Source organism: Wasmannia auropunctata, unplaced genomic scaffold (assembly GCF_000956235.1).
Source record: "Wasmannia auropunctata unplaced genomic scaffold, wasmannia.A_1.0 LD336106.1, whole genome shotgun sequence".
In the NCBI taxonomy this organism is placed as follows: domain Eukaryota; kingdom Metazoa; phylum Arthropoda; class Insecta; order Hymenoptera; family Formicidae; genus Wasmannia; species Wasmannia auropunctata.
The window spans coordinates 7,874,121-7,893,792 of NW_012026784.1; the positions used below are offsets into that span (position 1 = coordinate 7,874,121).

Here is a 19,672-nt window from a genome sequence, read left to right on the forward strand (position 1 = left end):
AAGATATCGACCAATTACAATCGATTATTCTTCTCATATTCGACTACGATTGGTCTATTTTTTACTGCTCAAGGCTTAAAATCCTTATTGTGGACCAACACTAAAGCCGGTATCAGACTACGCATTGGAGATTGAGATTAAGATTGAAGCTCAATGAGAACATAGCAGACTAAGATTGAGATTGGAGTTTGGAAATTAGAATTCCGTCTATTTTTTCAATCTTCAATCTCAATCTTAGCCAATAGCTTGACAACTTTTTAATCACGTGATGACTACTGACATTTTTACCGAGAATGATAAAGCAGATAGAGGTTAAGTTCGTGCAATAATAAACGTGCAATTAAATTTTATGCACAGGTAAGTATTGTTATAAACAAAATTTAGTAAATTATTTTAATAATATATGCGAATATGTATCTCAATCTCCAATGCGTAGTCTGATACCGGCTTAAGGGCTCCTGCACTGGACGCGGAAATGCTTACCGCGCGGCAAAATGCAACGCGGTAGCCAATAAACTTGCAGCTCCTAAAGAAAAATGACACGTCCATTGGTTATCACGTCGCATCTTGCCACGTGGCAAGCATTAGCCGTTGTGTGCAGGACACAATACCGATCAAGTGATTAGATTAAGCCAAATTTATATAGATTGTTAACTATTAACTTTTGTCGAAACCAGTAAAATTTAAAATAATGATTTTTATGCTATCGGTCACAGGAAAGAAATAGTATATAACCTCTATATATCTTCATGGAATGAACAAAACAGAACATATAGGATCTGTATGATAAATCTAACAAAAATTAATATAAGATTAAATCATGTTTCATCATAGAAGTAATATTTATAAATAATATATTTAATATTCTTTTTCACGCGTCATAGATAAGTATATCTCCTTATTAATGTTGTCTAATTAAATTTTAGAAACTCTTGGACAAATTCTCGATCGGACAGTCGCCTCTAAAATTTGAATTTTTGTAGGGAAGTTTGGTACGCGTCCACAATCCGCGCCTCTCACCACCGCCGGATGTTCATACAAGGGCGGCCGAAAGTCGCGCGCGCTCGCCGGCCAATGCGAATGTGCGATTCGCGGTCGTGCGCGCTCGTGTGTGCGCGACTGGGCGGCCTCGGGGTCTTTTTGCTTCCCATTTTGCCTCGCGTGCGGCACGTCCACCGTGGTTCACTGACGTTTCCGCTGCTGTGTGCCATCGCATGGCCGACGTGTGCATACCGAGGCTCGGACTCGCGTGGTACTCGCCGTGTCACGAACCGCGCTGTCGCCGCTGAAGAGGGTCCAACGGTCCCGACGCGACAACGACGTCGACGTGTCGGACGCACCTACCACGCCGTAACGATCCCCCGAAAGTGAGTGCGGACAATTGTAACAGCCGTGAGCGAAGGTGGCCGCGCACGGCGCGTGCTTAAACCCGAGCGTTTAATGCCCGCGCGCGCGACACCGAGCGTAAGAGCGAAAGAGAGAGCGAGCGTGGGAGAGAGAGAGACGGAGAGCGGACGAACGGAACGGGCGGCCGCCCCTGAATGAATGGCTATGTCGACCACGTTCCTCCCGTGGCTGACATAATCCGGTGTGAACTGGATCGGTGCGGTATTTCGTAACTATATATCGATAATTCTCCCGACCGTGCAATTTTTCGCAGAGAGGAACCCGTCGCAGGGACAACGGTTCCTCGTCGTCGACGCGGGCCACGTTGCCTGCTCGCTCACCGTCGACATCATCGCCGTAACCACCATCGTCGACGTAGTCGTCGAGTCCACGTACGGATCTCCGCGGGCGGACCAGAGCGCGTGCGGCAGCGATTAATTCTCAGCAGCATTCTCGGGCAGCAGTGCTCGCCGTAACGCCGCGACCACGCGTCCCCACGCACATCCGCAGCGATGTCGAACGAGGAGACCTCCGCCGACCGCAACGTCGAGATCTGGAAGATCAAGAAGCTCATAAAGAGCCTCGAGATGGCCAGGGGGTAAGTAGGTCGACGTCGTCGCGCCTTCGCCGCTGTCAGCTGTTACCGCCGCGCGAATTTCCTTGACATATGGTTCGGCGGACCATGTGCTGACCGTCCACCATGTTCCGCAATTCCGGTGTTCTCAATTCTGCACAAGGATCGCCTTAGTCGCGACTGATGGACATTGAAATACACTGGGTGGTTAACGTCAGAAATTTATACCGCGGAGAATAATTTGTAGGTCTCGCGCCTTACATAAGCGGATTTCTCCTTAATTGTCTCTCAATTAGCTCCGCAGTGCACCGATAGACGGAAGATGATGTGTTTGTCTTTGTAGGAATGGAACGAGTATGATTTCGTTAATCATACCTCCAAAGGACCAAATATCGAGAGTGAGCAAGATGCTGGCGGATGAATTTGGTACAGCGTCGAACATTAAGTCACGTGTAAATAGATTATCTGTTTTGGGTGCAATCACATCGGTGCAGCATAGGCTAAAGCTATATACTAAAGGTAACCACGTTTTTATTCACGTAACGTTTTTTATTTATGTTTATAAAAAAAATTTGAGAACCTGTTATATACAACTACAGTGCTCCATTTGTTTTACATACAAAATTATGTTATGTTTGAGTCATTTAAGTATTGTAATTCATATATTAAATATTAATCATGATTTATTTATGCATTTTAGTGCCTCCAAATGGCCTGGTAATTTATTGTGGAACTATTGTAACGGAGGAAGGTAAAGAAAAGAAGGTCAACATCGATTTCGAGCCTTTCAAACCTATCAATACATCTTTATATCTTTGTGATAATAAGGTATGTGTCATGTTTACAAAAGTGCGCTCACTTGTGTACGAAGCGTGATTTTTACACAAACTATATTGCGTTTTGCAGTTTCACACAGAAGCGCTCACGGCATTACTCGCGGACGATAACAAATTCGGTTTTATTGTAATGGATGGTAATGGAGCATTATTTGGAACGCTACAAGGCAATACGCGTGAGGTATTACATAAATTTACTGTGGACCTTCCCAAGAAACATGGTACGTAAGAGAAATTGAAAAACTGAAAAAGCCAATATCTTTGCAATTACTGCTCGTTCAAAGATCAAGGCATTTGTATCAAATGTGTTACAAAAAAAAATATTGATTTCAGGCAGAGGTGGACAATCCGCATTGCGTTTTGCCCGATTACGCATGGAAAAGCGGCATAATTACGTTCGAAAAGTAGCCGAAGTGGCTACTCAATTATACATCACAAACGATAAACCGAACATCGCTGGATTGATCCTGGCGGGTAGCGCCGATTTCAAGACGGAGCTTAGTCAATCCGATATGTTCGATCCAGTAAGCAAGATTCTTTCTTATGATCACATTTTCAATTGTTTTATTATATTATGAATAATGTTTTAGTTTAAGTCAGTTTTTAAATTGACAATTGGAAAGGTATTATGAGCTTTTTATCCGACCTCTATTCCAAAGATCCAAGTTTTTTTTAAATATTTTTAATTTCTTTGTTTATCTTTACCTGTAAAGATTAAATTCATCTCTCGTAAGCTATTTTTATCAGAGTGGAATTTTCGCACTAAATTTTCTTCGTGCTATACATTAATGTTCTATGAAGCTAGCAAGTTCGGAAATCGAACCCGAATCTCTTTTTTGATAAGCGATTATTTAGCATTGTTAACTATCCATTTTTTTCAATTAATTTCTTTGAATACATTTGTGTATTACAAGGAGATAAAAACAGAGATTGTGTTTCTAATATATTAGTTTTTTTAATACATTAATTCTTATTCAGAGATTGCAAGCTAAGGTTATAAAGCTGGTTGATGTATCATATGGTGGCGAAAACGGTTTTAATCAAGCTATTGAGTTAGCGGCCGAATCTTTGCAAAACGTAAAGTTTATTCAAGAGAAAAAGCTGATCGGTAAATATTTATTTTCAATATTATCAATTAGCATGTAATATTATATGAGGTATATATGTTAAATAATATACATTTTTTATTTGTTTTGTAGGTCGTTATTTTGATGAAATTTCTCAAGAAACTGGTAAATACTGTTTCGGTGTAGAAGACACGTTGAGAGCCTTGGAATTAGGTAGCGTCGAAACTTTAATTTGTTGGGAAAATTTAGATATTCAACGATATGTCCTGAAAAATCATACGAACGCGGAAGAAAAAGTATTACACTTAACGCCAGAACAAGAGAAGGATAAAACTCATTTTACTGATAAAGAAGTGAGCATCAAAACGATTGGAAATGAGAAATAGAAATATATTTCAATTTCGCTTCTATATTTTTTTACTACATTTTTCATAGAGCGGGGTAGAATTGGAACTCGTAGAGTGTCAACCACTACTTGAATGGCTCGCGAACAATTATAAAAGTTTTGGTGCCACCTTGGAAATTATCACGGACAAGTCTCAGGAAGGATCCCAGTTCGTTAGAGGTTTTGGTGGCATTGGAGGTAAGTCTTTTTTTTACGTGTTTATCATTGTTTTTAATTTATTTGTACTATCGTTTTTAATTTTACAAGATACATTCTGTCTCCCTGTATCATAAAATATGTAAATTTATATCACAAATGAAAAATAAAACTCATAAATGAAAAATCATTAAATAATATAAATAGAACAGTAAAACAAAATTAGAAAATTAAATTTAAGAAATGGTATTAAAAATGATTTTTATATCCGCCTTTGGAACATTTCAAACGATATATCCAGGCTAGGTTTTTTATTCAATAAAATACAATTTGCGGATTTAACTTGCTGTGGAACTTCGTTTATTCAAATTGGCGTAGTTGCGTTTTATGGGTACACAATATCTCTAAAAGTCGGTAGATTAACATTACGCTAGACACCAGCAAAGATTATTTTGCATGGAAGATAAATTTCATCGAACTGATATTAACTGTGGAGTATATCTTGGTGCATAGGAATCCTCCGCTACAAAGTTGATTTCCAGTCACTGCAGGCCGATGAGCCTCTTGATGATGTTGACCTTGATGATTACTAATTTCATCCGTGAATTACTCAGAATCGACCAGGTAGCTCCTTCTCTGTCTTGCGTGCGTTCACTTACATCTCGTGTATTATATAGCATATTTGCAAAGCTGGACAAATTTATCGTTTATTTATTTATTGATGACTTTATGATTTGCATTAAATTTTTGATAATGATTTAATTAGTTTCATAAATTTATCGTTTATTTATTTGTTGACGACTTTATGATTTGTGTTAAATTTCTGATAATGATTTAATTAGTTTTATAAATGTAACGGAATTAATGAGAAATTCTTTTAAGTATTCTTTTAAGTATAAATTTCAAATGTATGATTAGTCAAGTTGTTTCTTCAGATGTTATCTTTACTCACATAATCTGACTTCAATATTCATTTCTTTTTTTCCTGAAGAATGTGAATACGTTTTATTGATAACATCTTTCACATTAAAATTTAACTGCATATTACATATAAATATTTCAAATTATTAACATTTTTCTGAAATTAATATAATTTTTTGTTTTATAATACATAGAAAAATAATTACAGTTATTGAAAAAAAACTTTGCTTTGAGTAACCTAAATACAAAGATGTTATCTCTACTTACATAATCTGAATTCAGTATTCATTTTTTTTTTCCTGAAGAATGTGAATACGTTTTATGATAACATCTTTCGCAATAAGATTTAACTGCATATTATATATAAGTATTAAAAATTTGTAATATTTTTGTGAAATTAATATAATATTTTGCTTTGTAATACGAAGACAAATAATTACAATTATTGAAAAAAGAAACTTTACTTTTGAGTAATCTAAATATAAAGATGTTATCTCTACTTACACAATCTGAATTCAGTATTCATTTTTTTTCCTAAAGAATGTGAATATGTTTTATTGGTAACATCTTTCACAAGCAGATTTAGAACCTCATATTATATATAAATGTTTAAAATTATTAATATAATTTTTTGTTTTATAATATATAGAAAAATAATTACAGTTATCGTAAAAAAAACTTTGATTTTAATTAATCTAAATATAAAGATAAATTTGTCCAAGAAATTCACGATTTCTTTCATTGGGTTTCTCACTAAATAGTTTGTTTCTTCTTTGCAAATCTGTAGTATACATATGCATATGTGTCTCTTAAAATAAGTTTGAATGTGGTAATAAACATTTTTGGTTTATATTTCTTAAAGTATTATGTTTCTCTTTTTTCTACGAATAAAAAATGTCTGAGAATCCTCGCTGTCTTTCTTTTCTTTCTTGATAGTAAATGCAAATAAAGAGAAAATCTTTTACACACACATACACACACATATTATATGAAATATGGATAACTCTGTTTATATAACAGGGTGAGTTGAAATCTTCCAGTCTTCTATCTTTTCCTATTTCCGTCGCGTTGTTAGATTCATATATTGTTGGTCTCATAATTGGAATAGTAGATACAATATACAGTGGTTGATTCATTGGAAAAATAGTACTGCTTGATAGCTACATATATATGTATATATATATGTATATATATATAGCCACATTCTTATTCGTTTAACACTTATCATCTTCGTACGGTACCATCGTACACAACGAAATCCGTTACGAACGAATATAGACCGTGTTCACAATAGAATGTGTTCTAAATGAATTGATCGCTAACGCTTTGAAATGTTAGCTTTTAGGCAATAATGACAAGTTTCATTACCATTACTAAGAATAATTACTTACGTCTATGTTGTCCCACACATTGAGATTTATTTCATTGACCAAAATTTCTTTTTAAACATGTGACATATATATATATCGCACACACTGTTTGATAATTCAATTTATTATATACTCGCATATATATATTTTGCTGAATGGAAATACGCAATGTGCAATTTGATTTTTTAAATCTTACCGAATCTATTTTTTGTTCTGTAATTATACAAGTAAAATATGGTTTGCATGATAATTATGATATTTGCAATCTATTTTGTTGGCAAGTAGAATTTTATATTGCGCATATTTATATTTTTCATATTGCATATATCTATGGTACTATTTTTTAAATTTCGTTGTTCGTCATTTAATGTACATACATATAGTATCTATATTTATTCAATTTATGTTATTACGCTATAGATGTCGTATAAACTGCACACTGATAATCACAATCATGATTATTAGATTCGTAGCAAGCGCATGTATGTCCCTTTAATATAATTACATATTTTAATTTAAATGATATTTTAAGAAAGTATTTAAGAAATTCGAATTCTGCTTCAATTTAATATATCATTCTACATCTTGTTGTAACATAAGATTGTTTATCAATATAAGAACATAATGTAATTAATACTTCTCGAAATAATAATACGCTTAACAACCTATCATTAAATTATCTCAATTTTTTATTAAAAATTCTTTGGATATATACTTCCATTTTCACAAATATTAAAATATAAAATTATGACACTGGAAGCAGGAAAGTAATCAACAAGATCATACATTATTACATGCTATATTTTGAATTTTACTGTAACTTTCAATATATTTCTTTTCTGTTATATATTATACGCCCATGCTTATAATGGAAAATAAAAAATGATACATCACAATAATGCATGTTAAATAATAAGCAATATTAAGTTCATAATCACAGATAATATATATTTATAATTAGAGATAATATCGAAAATTAAATGTCAATCTGAACACTACAGAAAACGCTATGAGAAGTGTTATCTCTGATAATGAACACAAGTATCATGCAATTATGATATCTATGAGTATTTACGCTTTTACATTAGTAATTGCTTAAAATAGTTAAAATATTTAATACTCTTCAAGTACTAATCGGTATTTTATTTTTATTAGCTTGCATATTGGGAAAGGTACAGTACATGTTCTTTATTAATTAACAACAAAGAATAAAAACTGATACATGGTCATAATTTACATCGTAATGTCATTGATATGTTCTTGTCATATATACATTGATATTTATTTAATTCTTTACAGTTATAATTTTTATTATACGGAGTCATGTACCTCTATATCACTTATCCATATCTATATAAGTATTAATTTATTTTAAGTATATTAATACAATTAATATAAGTTCATAGATCTTATTATTTTATTGTATACGATCGTCCTAATCACTAAAATGTATAATATTTATATAATATTCGTATTGTCTATATCATTTTAAAATTAATGATAAAATGTTTTACTAATTATAATACGTTTTTCGTGAACAGTGCTTTTTGTACAATAGTTTTTTCAATTTATTTTATAATTTCTCATGCTTTATTTAAGTTTTACATGTGTGTTCTCTAAATTCTGATGTTTTACTATATGTATTATAAAATGTAATATATAAAAATATAATTCTCTTGAATTATATTTATGCTTACTTGAAAGCGCTGTCATAAAATGTTAATTTGATTTAAATTTATACAATTATGATGAAATGACAAACATCAATTTAATATAAAAGGCACATCAATGCTATATGTAACTGTGTAATTTTAATTATATATATATACGTATATACTTTATATTACATATTGTTCCGTACTTACAATCGTTTTTCACTATCAATATTTGATAACGTTATTTTCATATAAAAATATTTTACTTTTTTTTTTAGCAAAAGAAATTTTTTAATGATGGTTGTCGCTTTCTTGCATTCATATCATACTTAAATGTGTATCTTACAGGTATCTTGCGGTACAAAGTGGACTTTCAAAGTATGCAGCTGGACGACATTGAAACTGATGGCTTTGATTTGGACGACTACTAAGTCCATGACTCAGTCGACATTTGGTTCTGTTAGCTTCGGAGAAAGCAGGAGGGACATGATGTCTGATGTTCTTTCACATATGATGTCCCAAGAAAGAAGCATGAAGAAAATACGTTTCTCAAAATTTACAATACAGCACGTACGATATCGTCATAAAATTATTGTCTAGAGTTTACCAAACATCAAGCAGATCGTAATCGATACACGAAAGAGAAGAGCACCAGCGAATATTGGCGCGGCTGATATAATCCATGTCTATGAAAGAAAAGGCGATTCGAAGACTGTGACACTTAATTAAGCCAGCTTGATACCTGCCTACTCTCATACATTCACCACCTTGTATTTACAATTTATGATCCTTAATTATTCACAGGGATTCCTTTAAAACAAACGCGCTCTACAGTTCCAAATACAAATGTACAGTGTATGGTGGTTCGATCGTAATTTTATATTAAATTGATGTTTGTCATCTTATCATAATAAATTTTACGAGAAATGAGTATTCGAGCTACAAGAGCGGCTGTAGCGCTATTTTGTTCAGACACAATCATGAAAGAGCTGTAATAAACTGATTATTATGAACATACAATTGCGTATCGTGCATTCTACACCGATATTTGCAAAATTATTCATACGGAGAAGAGTTCTGTAAATAGATGTCAATTTTTAAAAAAACGGCACAGTTGCCTTAGACATAAGTTGAGGTCGCGTACACGATCCACGGAGTAAATGAAGTATTTCCGTCTTATGCAGTGATACACACTTGTAAACGTAAGGACAGATAATTCCTCGCAATCCTACATTGCTCCGTTGCTGGCTCTTGGCTCTTAGATTTTTGTACATTCACACAATTGTACATAAGAAAACGCTTCGCAAAAGTATCGAAGTAATTTTTCATTGTTATAGTGGTGCACCTCAGTGAAGAGAAAGATATTTCCCGCAATATTTAAACGGTTACTGAAGATATTACGAAATTTATTTTAACATTGTTAATTTAATTCGCTTATTCGTATGATGCCTCTGTAATAAACGACGCTATGTATGTATAAATGTGAAAAGAATGTAACGTGCAATTTTGGTGAAGTATCCTTTATGAAAGAATACTGTATAGAGAGCAAAGAGTTTCTCAATGAGTCTCGAATGTTGTGAGATTTACTCGACGAAAAACGATGTATCGTTATTTAATAATGTATCTACATTATTTGCGATATTGTTGTACACCTTGCAGAGACAAAAAACAGGCGCACAAGTGAACTTCATCAAAGTGGAACGTTCGAGAGAGATCCGATTTTGCGATATGTGCACAACGAATTCCAGAACGTGATGGTTCGAAGTATTTGTATCTGTGTATTGTCTCTCAAGATACCCAGATGTTAATTGCCGGCTTAACGTTTCTTCAAATTTTTATATGTAAACATCTCACTATAGGAGTCTAGATAGTTATTTATTTCTATACATCGGTGCGACTACGTTTCTGCTTAGCGGAACATCCGATTTAAGTACGCAAGATAGATAAATTAAGAAATCAATAAATATCAATGCGTGAAAGTGTGAGAGAACGGGAGAGAGAGAATGCGAGAGGAAGAGAGAACGAGTGAGAGAAAGGGAAGAGAATAGGGAAAGCCTTGTAATCTTTGTTTTAAGGTAAAAGGTACATGGAAATGTCGTCCACGCGATTTGCTTTAATAACCGGATCGATGACGTACTTAGATTATGGCTTGCCTATGATCTCTACAAGCATAGTTGTATAACTGCTAACACGTTCGTCATTGATTATTTTACTCCCACGTATTTTGCCAGTCAAATGTGTCTTTTTAATCGAAGCCGATCGTTTCCTTAACGTCTCATTAGATTTTGTATCCGACAGGAAGGCAATACGAGAGCGTAATCGTTGTGAAAATTAATTTATCCCGGCCGATTTTTCAGAGTACGATTTTATTGTAATGCTTCACGTTTTTCGTATATGTGTATATCACACGTGCTGTTCTAAAATGAAACCTGTTTTTTGCTGGATCACAAGTATACACGGATCATAGCTAAGGATTGGAAAAGAAATTTTTTCGATGGTACCGCTGCTCATTTTCTGTGAGATCTATGCTTTGTCAGGTGACAAAGAGGAAGATTGAAATAATGATCTAAAAACATTCCATAGATGTATATACAGATATCGCATGTTGCATTAATACAGAAATGGTAGAAATGAATTTTTCGAAAAACAACGTAATCTTTTTACAGCATACAATTTAATGATTAAATATAACGCTATCAATTCTCTCTCATTACATGTACATATAAATATATATTTTGCACTTTATTGATTTAATAATTTTTCGGTCCAAAAATTAACAATTGCATATGTACGTAGTATGTGAGAGCTACGATAAATCGGTATTATCGTAGTGCATTCCAAAAGATAAGATTTGTTGGAATAACATTAATTAGTATCTCACATGTAACACTTGGAAGTTTGTCAAGCATTATTTCTAATCTTCCTTTTCTCACGCATATTTTATTCGAAGTTTTATATAAAAAGGAAGAGAGTAAACGTGTGTCATCGTAATATAAAATGCCGAATAGAACTGGACAACCATAGGTTATTAAACAGTACATGAGTGAAAAAATACAATCTATGTTTCTCATACAAACAGATGGTTATTAGAGTCCGGAACTGTTACACTGGCATAACACCTCGCGGAAAATTGTATCAGAGATCAATTACTCTCAACTGTTGCATTTTGCACATTATATAAACAATAGGTATTTTAACGTTGACCTCATGGTGGTTTATGTCAACGCGATGCTTCCGGACCCCAATCACAGTTCTTCATATTTAGAAACTTACTGATGTCCACCTTCATTTAGACTGTTCGTATCCTGTTTATAAAGAGGGAAGAAGCACTTTTCTCGTTCACGAGAAAAGTATATAAAAAGGTTCTATCGAACAGGAAGACAGTGATGACCTCAGCCTAAACGTAAATTTCAAACGAACGTAATTTAGTGAAGAACGTAGTCGAGACGACATAATGGTTTTTATACGATTGTTGTACCTGGCTGTATATCAAAACGTTTCTGCTCGCTGTGTACATTTCGGACGGAGAGAATTCGATGTATTTCATTTCGGAAATGTGCAAGAGATACACTCTTTAGGATTTCTTTATATTTGTACATTTCATAAAATGAAAAAAAAAAGAAGAAAACTGATAATACTGACAATAAACAAAAGGATATCAAATGTTTTGCATTTGTAGATTCTAAGATACAAAATATAGGAGTAAGATATCAGTCGCGGTTATTCGCAAAATTCACGTCTCTTTTATTTTAACCGATGATAATTAGGAGTTTCGAACATTAATTCAGACGGCAAGTTGTAGCTTGAATTTCTATCTTCATCGTACAGCAAATATTAAAAAATACTAATTAAATTGACGTACAGGCAACGGTATCGCAGCACATTTCAGCATCTGCGTTTAATTTATATACAAATACTTTACCTTCACGCTGCATAAAACACGTGTTACGTGGCACCAGTTTGCGTTTCTAATCTCTTCTCAATCATCATTTCATTTCTCTTCTATAAATACTCATTTCAAAAATAATATTGCGAGCAATCAGATTGACATGTTAATCCCCATCGGGAACTAGAAGGTTGAGATTGGCATCTTTCACCGCAGAACCCAGGAACTTTTCCTCGGCGCCGCGGATGGACAGGGTCTCTGCGGCGATCGCGGTCTTCCTCTCGTCCATCATCGCCGCCCTGACCCAATTCGAGCCGCTGCACTTGCCGCAGCTGTGCGACGGCATACGGTTCAGGCTGACAGTCCGATTGCCACAGTCGGTGCACTTGAAGAATCTCTTGACGGCGTCGGTCACGCGCAACGGGTGTCTCTGCTCCTTGCACATGTCCGACGCCGAGAACGCCGTGTACTTGCATACCGCACACGTCACAGCTTTGCAATTGATCTTGAAAGTGCTCATCATCTTCTCCTCCATTCTCTCCTTCGCCTCCAGCTTGTTGAAGTACTTCTCCTTCTCCTCGTCGTACAACTTCTCGATCAGATCTGTGTGCGAGGACTTGGCTTCTAGCATCTCTTTGAATTTGTCGCTTATGCTCGCTTTTTTCGCGCTCCGCTCTTCCGTCTCGTCAGCTCCCCTCTTACGCTTCGCGTTGTTCTCCAGTTTTTCTTTCGCGCGGATCTCATTCGGATTCTTCGCTTTGATCTGTCCGTGCTCTTGCACCCACTTGATCGCGTTCATCTTGGCGTTACGGATCTGCTGTTTGGTGATCGGTTCGGAGAAATCTATTGTATCCCGATTACATCCCGCTCCGAGTCGCGGGCGTGACGAAGCTAGAGAAGCCAAACTGATCTTGCCCGTGTGACTGCTTGGAGATTTGACTGGCACAGGATTGCTTTCTTTCAATCGCGCTGGACCGGAGCACAAAACTGGCCCGTTAGGCGTCGATTGTACCATTAATTGCTTTGAGGGCTGCCAATTCCTTAGTCTGTTCAGTCGTTCAAAATCTTTTCTCGACTGCTTATTCGTCAGCTCGACAGATATCCCTTTCGTCTTAGTGTCCACGTCCTGATTTGGATCGCTTTTTACTTTCTTAATACTGTTATTCGAAGTGCTCTCGGACAACAATTCCAAACGCGCGCGGTCCTTCTCGTACAGCTCCTCGTTGCGTTTGGCCAGCACCGGTACGAACGACGCCAATCCGTCGTAAGGCTTTCGCGTAGCGGACTGCCTGCTATTCATGCGTTTTATCGCGTCGCCGGTGAATCCGTAGCTGGTGTTGCTCGACTGTATGTCCGGCCGTCGCGCGCACTTCTTGTACTCCTGCTTAACGTGATAGACGCAGTACTCGCATCGGCTTGTGTTCACGACCGCGGTGCACGGATCCCCGTTCTTCTTGACCGACTTGCATTTGCCCATGTCCTTGGACCTGCCGAGAACCATCAGCTTCTGAGGATTGTCGATCGACAGCGTCGCCTGATCGATGTTGTCCTTGCTCTCGAGCACGTTCGGATTGAGAATACCTATCACGCTGCCGACGATGGTTTTCCACAGTTGCTTGTAGGCGTTACTGAATAAAAAAACCGAGACGGTCCTTAGGTCGTCGGACAGATCGCTTATCTTCCAGATGCAGTAGGAGGTTCCCTTCTGCGAGGTTTTCGTGGCCGATTTGTTGATTAATACACCTGCAATCACCCAGTCGTTGTGTATATTGTCAGAAATAATGTGGCTCTTGACTCTTGATACTGTTACAGCTATCTTGTCCTTCATACGATCTCTCAATTCAGCCGAGGACACAAGGGGACTAACTATTCTTATTCCGAAGAAGGGATCGCTGTACACGTCCTTTGCTTTACTATTGTCATTACCTTTTATAGCGCTATTAAAGTCAAATGTCTTACCCTTGTTATTATTAAAATTAAAATTAACAGTTTTTTCTACTTGTAATTTTGCAGGCTGTTCAGTCTTCAACGAAGAGCATTCTTTTAACAATTGTTTTATCTCCCGCCCGTAATTGGAATACTTCTGCTCCTCGAAATATCGCTTGTCTTCGTCGTCAGAAGAATCAAGTTTGTCATCATAAATCTCACTTGTGACTTTCTCATTCTCAGTTGGTTTAGCCTCATTATTTATGTTACTAGGTGTAGAATCTAAGAAATTGAATTGCAATTCTGTCAGAGTCTTTTTTGGTTCTGATAGCGTGGAATGTTCAGGCAGTTCTCCAACATGTTTAGATTGCTCAGTCTCTTCGGTATTATTTGATATGAGATTATTTAAGATGTCTAGATCACAGTCACTGTCTTCATGCTCCATGTTTCAATTTTTCTGCAAAAAAAAAAGGCAAAATAAGAGAAATAAGGATGTGTTTTTTTATTTAATTCTATTTTTGGCTGTTTACGTTAAAATTAAAGATACAATCTAGAAAAGAAAAGATGCTTGTAGATGCTCAGACAGAGATAAAGTAATGTCAAATGGAGTTAATTAACTCAATCAACCAATTACTACTGTTAGAATTGATTATAAGACGCTTAAAGTATTAAATCACACAGACTAAAACATTCTTTTTCTCTATACTTTGTATTACAAGCCGAAAAGGAATTTACCGACAAAAATTGATTTAAAGTTCTTTATTTAATCAGTCTACTTTTACAGCACATTAACAAATCTAACCTTACTCACGCGTTCCTTTTTATATTTAAAAAAATTCAACAAAAATGCTGCTTCATCATCACAGAAATCGTTCGCGTAAATGCTTTCGAATCACAATTATCGATGCATTATCCAACGATTTTCGCATATAATACGCGGTATGTACAATTATTTACATGACCGAACGTCACAGCAGTCACACCCGACGGTTACCCGCCAATTCTCAGCCAGAGCAGACGACGGCGCGACCGGCGACACAAGCGACACAGCGAGAGTCAACGAATCGCGAGAACACTTCGCGCAGGCGCCGCGCGCCGCTCCGACCGCCTCGATATATCGAAGGTCGCAAAGGCATCGATAGCTTTCGATAGATTTCGAATTGCGCTCAGTTCAGGTACCCTGGTCGCGACCGGCCGCGGAATCGCGGTTGTGATCGCGCGTCGTGTTTTCGACGTCGCGCTGTGAATTTCGTGCGCGGACGATCGTCGCGAGTGTCCCTCGAAAAAGCGCACTGGACGTTCGTTCGTGTGGCACACGGCATCACAGGAGTACGAAGCAGGCATCGCTATACCGCGCGGCCTCGGCATCTCAACCAACCTCTCTCGACGCGCCTCCGGCAGTGTCTACTTGCATCATGGGCGCGCTCCAAATTTTCATCCTATGTATATGTCACGGCGCTTCATTTTCTTATCGAGACACACCGAGAGCGCAACGAACAAACGATTGTCACCAGGTATTTACGTCGCGCACGTAATTAATTTTATGTTTATTATGGCTGCGCTCCGTTTGGCGCTTACAGCTGGTTACAGCGCTCACAAAATCATTTCATCCTTGTTGTTAAACAAATATTAAACAAAAACAAATGATGCTTATAAACGCTGTAAGTGCCAAGAGGAACGCAGCCTATATCATCAATCGGTTTCTCTGATATAATTGAATTGCAGTTAGTCGGTAAATATCGCCATTTTCTCTTTTTTTCGCACTTTTTGCGCATCGATGATAATTATGTGAGGCATAGTGTGAAGGGTTAAGATCTTCGCACAATTGTTTCCATTCTTTCAAGTTTTCAAGGATTGACATCGTTAGAAGTAAATGATTTTTATCAATCTGGTAATTAAATGAATCTCAAGGCGAAAAAAATTATACAAGTATGTATACTATAATTACTATATATGTATATACATATATATAATGTATTTACATACACGTATACATATATATACACGTATACATACACGTATACATGTATACATATGTATATATGATGTATTTACATACACGTGCTTATTGATTGTATTTGCTTTTAATCAATTATTAATTCAAATTATATGATTAACATAATTTTTTTGAATATATATCATGGATGCTTATATTGTCCCAGTATAACAAAACCGCTGTTTCCTTTTTAACACGAGCTAAAAGTCGCAAAGTTTATAATTTTAATGTATGATATATATATATAATATATTTGTTACAGTATACTAAAGTTTAAATATACGTAACACACACATTTAATTTATTTCAAATACAAAACTTAATACTTCAATGATAATTAATAAATACATGACTTACTTCATTACGCGCGTTTCGAAAGAAACGCATGTGGGATTACTAAGAATTCTTCAACAGAATAATTTATATATCACGTTAATTATTATAGTCGTTATACCGTGGAATTTTATTGTCTTCTCTCTCGAAAAAAAATAATATAATATAAATAAAACAGTAAGGGAAGCCGACAATCTTTAGCGATTGTTCTATTTGAGCTACTATTCACAATAAGTTATTTGCGACCTGCAGTTGTCGCCAAATAGTCGTATGATCGCTGATTCATCACACTAACGCCGATATGCAGTGACGCAATTTTCTATGGTCTAATGAGGTACAATCAGGGTGCATATGTTATCATATAGGGTGTCCAAGAAGAGCTCAACTCCTACATTATTTTTTAACAGAATATTCGTTAAACTAAACTATAACTAATCTAACAATTATTTTCTTCCTTAATATTAAGAGAACATTCGACTTTTTACTATTAAATATTAAATATATTTTTATTATTAATATTTAATAATAATTATAAAATTGATATGTATGTAAATTAGGAAACTCTATTATTTATTTGAATTTAAGCAAATTAAACTTTTCGAATACTTCAACTCTAATATAATTGATAAAACATTATTAATAATAATTGTTGAAAATTTCAAAAAATAATCTCCCGTGAAATAATTTCAAATTAGTCACTGTGTCGTTAAAGTTGAGATGAATAAAACACTAAATAATTATTAAAAATTCCAACGAATTATGACTTCTTGCGAAATTGTATTTTGACGAAACAGAATTAATTTTAAATTAGTCGTAGTGTAAAGTTAAGATTAAGAATTCTAAATTGCATTTCTAGAAAGTATTCATATATGCACATACTTTCCGTGTATGTACCTAATATTATACATTTAATATTATATATTTCAATTCTATTTTTAACGCCACATATTACATATATGAATATGATAACATTAAATGTAAGAGTTAGGAAAGTACATTATTTCCGAAGAAGAATAATTACTGCTCTTTGTTCATATCGGATTTACACGAATACTCGTACATATGAAATCCACCGTTATTTATACTCACCAGCTAACGATTTTCGTAGCGAGGTGACCGCGCTTCCCGCAAGCACGGAAATCGACCAGTCTCTCCTTATGAAATATTCAGGCTAGATGTTGCAGTCGGACTAACTCGAGCAGTCAGTTTGCATCTAAGCAATTCTCGCGGATGAAGAGGCAAGCAGCCGGTCTATCGAAAATACGTTCTGGAAATGCTTAATCGGAAGTCTCGCTCTGTATTAACTCTTGGCATTATTTCGCGACATTATTTCCCTCTGCGGATCAATATTAGGACGTGTTATTTTTATTTTAAGTATTATAGAGATCGCCTAAAGTAATATGTGACTTCCACCGGTGAGTATTACGGAAAAATTTTCAAAATTTAATGGAATAAATAGAATGAAACAAATGGCAGATTGATTTTTTTACATAATAATTGTTAAAAAAAATTAAGATAAGAAAATAGAGAAAATAGTTGTTCTTCAAAATATTATTGAAAAGGATTGGCTGCCTGAGGTTTGAAAAGATATTATATAAAATAAATTTATCAAATTAACAAAGCTTTTGTTTCTCTATTTGCCTCGTTTCTGTATTTTATACGTAAATAGAACGTGATAATTTTTAAATGGTAAAATTAACGTGGCAGTAAATTAAATAATTTTTATAATAACTATATTATTTAATTTATTTTGCTTTATTTGTATTATAATTACTCGGCTGACAAGAGTTTTTTTTACAGAAAAGTATGTATATAGGATCATTAAACATTAAGCATTTCCCCGTGGCTGTTTCGCGAAAGTGGCGGCTGCTTTAATCCTTATGAGATGCTTTCTACCGTATTATGCGATGAATAGTAGATAAATGTTTCCTGCGTACGCACAATGTACAGTTATCGTTTAACTATACGCTAGCATACAGCTTACACTTAATAAGCGTGTAGGTACCCGCTCATTAGAATCTCTCTTTGCATCCTAATGCATATCCTGAAAATCTTCATGATTCCGAATAATGCTTAAACTATTACACTTGGAAAGGTAATACAACGTTGTAAATTCTTATTCGATTCACTTAAATAATACGTAAAAAGATCCATATTACGGTGTGCACAATAACAAAGCTGAAGATTCTTCAAAGAAAATATTGATAATAATAAGTAAAATATGTATAATAAATGAGAACGCCTAATATTTTGTCTCATGCAATTTCTGTATAAGCCACGCATAGTTTTTTTTTTTCATCAAAATTTTATGTCGATCTAACTTGAAGAAGACTCGCATAAAGTAAAGACACGGAAACTTTCTTTGACTTTGGCACGACGTCGGATCTAGTTCCTCGTGAAATAATAAACGCGACGCGATAGTTCCGTCCAAGGATAGAAGAGAAATAATTGCGCGTATCGAATAAATTATTTCGCATATTTTCGTCGATCGGCCGGCGCATGTATTCGATGCACTACTTGGTACCCCGTGGTACCATCCGTTGGTCGATTGGAGCAATAAACCATCAATAATACAGTCTACTTGCTACGGTTTAACGTATATACTCAAACACGCGGAATACTCGTGCATTCACATGCCTGGAAGTAATAGACTCGCGACTCGGCTATTTTTCCCTCGCGATTGCATTGGCTCGCGATGTTGCATAGAAATTTGTACGCGACCGGAAGAAACGAATCTTTTCGATTGCGCCCCGAAACGGTATCATCGACAAGTGAATGTGTCATTTCGTTCCGTGGTCTAATTCTGCTAGATCGATATGTCGAGTGGCACGAGAAAGAAACGGCAAGAACAAAATGTTTCGCTTGTACAAGAGAACTGTATTTTTCAACATATACGAGAAACGAATTTTAGGATATTTTTTCAAATATAAACTTGTTAATCCAATAAAATGTGCGTGCGTATAAAGATATTATTTCTTGTTATTGATTTTCTATCTCTCGGGAAAATGTTCGCTACATCATAAAACACTCTAACATTTTTATTTACGCGTCTCCATTATAGATTTATCATAATACAAAAACTGAATTATTGTGGGTCGGCAGTTATGTTTCTTCCGTAGTATCGTTCTCCAGTAATTAATGATAAACATTTCTTTTGCGAGCTGATAGTCGCGAGTTTTCT

General features: G+C 35.4%; 3 protein-coding genes across 9 annotated transcripts in view; 2 read left to right on the top strand and 1 right to left on the bottom strand.

The window, feature by feature from the left end:
* Positions 1–1,150: 1,150 nt before the first annotated feature.
* On the top strand, positions 1,151–11,422 carry LOC105455785 (eukaryotic peptide chain release factor subunit 1). Of its 4 annotated transcripts, XM_011699405.1 has the most exons (12): positions 1,151–1,367; positions 1,661–1,984; positions 2,304–2,479; positions 2,661–2,788; positions 2,867–3,017; positions 3,130–3,320; positions 3,775–3,904; positions 3,996–4,216; positions 4,299–4,446; positions 4,918–5,028; positions 7,851–7,867; positions 8,699–8,782. In XM_011699405.1, exons 2-10 carry the CDS (start codon positions 1,899–1,901, stop codon positions 4,995–4,997), a joined length of 1,311 nt encoding a protein of 436 aa, XP_011697707.1. In that variant the 5' UTR covers positions 1,151–1,367; positions 1,661–1,898; the 3' UTR covers positions 4,998–5,028; positions 7,851–7,867; positions 8,699–8,782. The 4 variants fall into 4 exon arrangements, with proteins under 4 accessions (XP_011697707.1, XP_011697698.1, XP_011697690.1 ...); XM_011699396.1 differs by lacking the exon at positions 7,851–7,867 and having other exon boundaries at positions 8,699–8,785; XM_011699388.1 differs by lacking the exons at positions 7,851–7,867; positions 8,699–8,782 and having other exon boundaries at positions 4,918–5,178.
* LOC105455769 (protein MCM10 homolog) lies at positions 11,008–15,616 on the bottom strand. 3 transcript variants are annotated; one of them, XM_011699367.1, is made up of 2 exons: positions 15,541–15,616; positions 11,008–14,619 (listed from the first exon to the last, which is right to left on the bottom strand). In XM_011699367.1, the coding sequence occupies exon 2, from the start codon at positions 14,605–14,607 to the stop codon at positions 12,403–12,405; it is 2,205 nt and encodes a 734-aa protein (XP_011697669.1). In that variant the 5' UTR covers positions 14,608–14,619; positions 15,541–15,616; the 3' UTR covers positions 11,008–12,402. The 3 variants fall into 3 exon arrangements, with proteins under 3 accessions (XP_011697669.1, XP_011697652.1, XP_011697661.1); XM_011699350.1 differs by lacking the exon at positions 15,541–15,616 and adding an exon at positions 14,974–15,175; XM_011699359.1 differs by lacking the exon at positions 15,541–15,616 and adding an exon at positions 14,965–15,175.
* The window catches only part of LOC105455759 (protein couch potato), an 85,286-nt gene continuing 81,154 nt past the window's right edge, over positions 15,541–19,672 (top strand). For both annotated transcript variants that reach the window (XM_011699321.1, XM_011699326.1), the window contains exon 1: positions 15,541–15,676. In XM_011699321.1, coding sequence (XP_011697623.1) covers positions 15,578–15,676 — 99 coding nt within the window. In that variant the 5' untranslated portion in view covers positions 15,541–15,577. The remainder of the gene's footprint in view (positions 15,677–19,672) is intronic.

Excerpts from the sequence above, each read along its gene's own strand:
- LOC105455785 (XM_011699378.1), top strand. The coding sequence starts at position 1,899 with ATGTCGAACGAGGAGACCTCCGCCGACCGCAACGTCGAGATCTGGAAG. Across the intron at positions 1,985-2,303 it reads AGCCTCGAGATGGCCAGGGG|GAATGGAACGAGTATGATTT; the intron begins GTAAGTAGGTCG and ends TTGTCTTTGTAG. Across the intron at positions 3,018-3,129 it reads GGACCTTCCCAAGAAACATG|GCAGAGGTGGACAATCCGCA; the intron begins GTACGTAAGAGA and ends TATTGATTTCAG.
- LOC105455769 (XM_011699367.1), bottom strand. The coding sequence starts at position 14,607 with ATGGAGCATGAAGACAGTGACTGTGATCTAGACATCTTAAATAATCTC.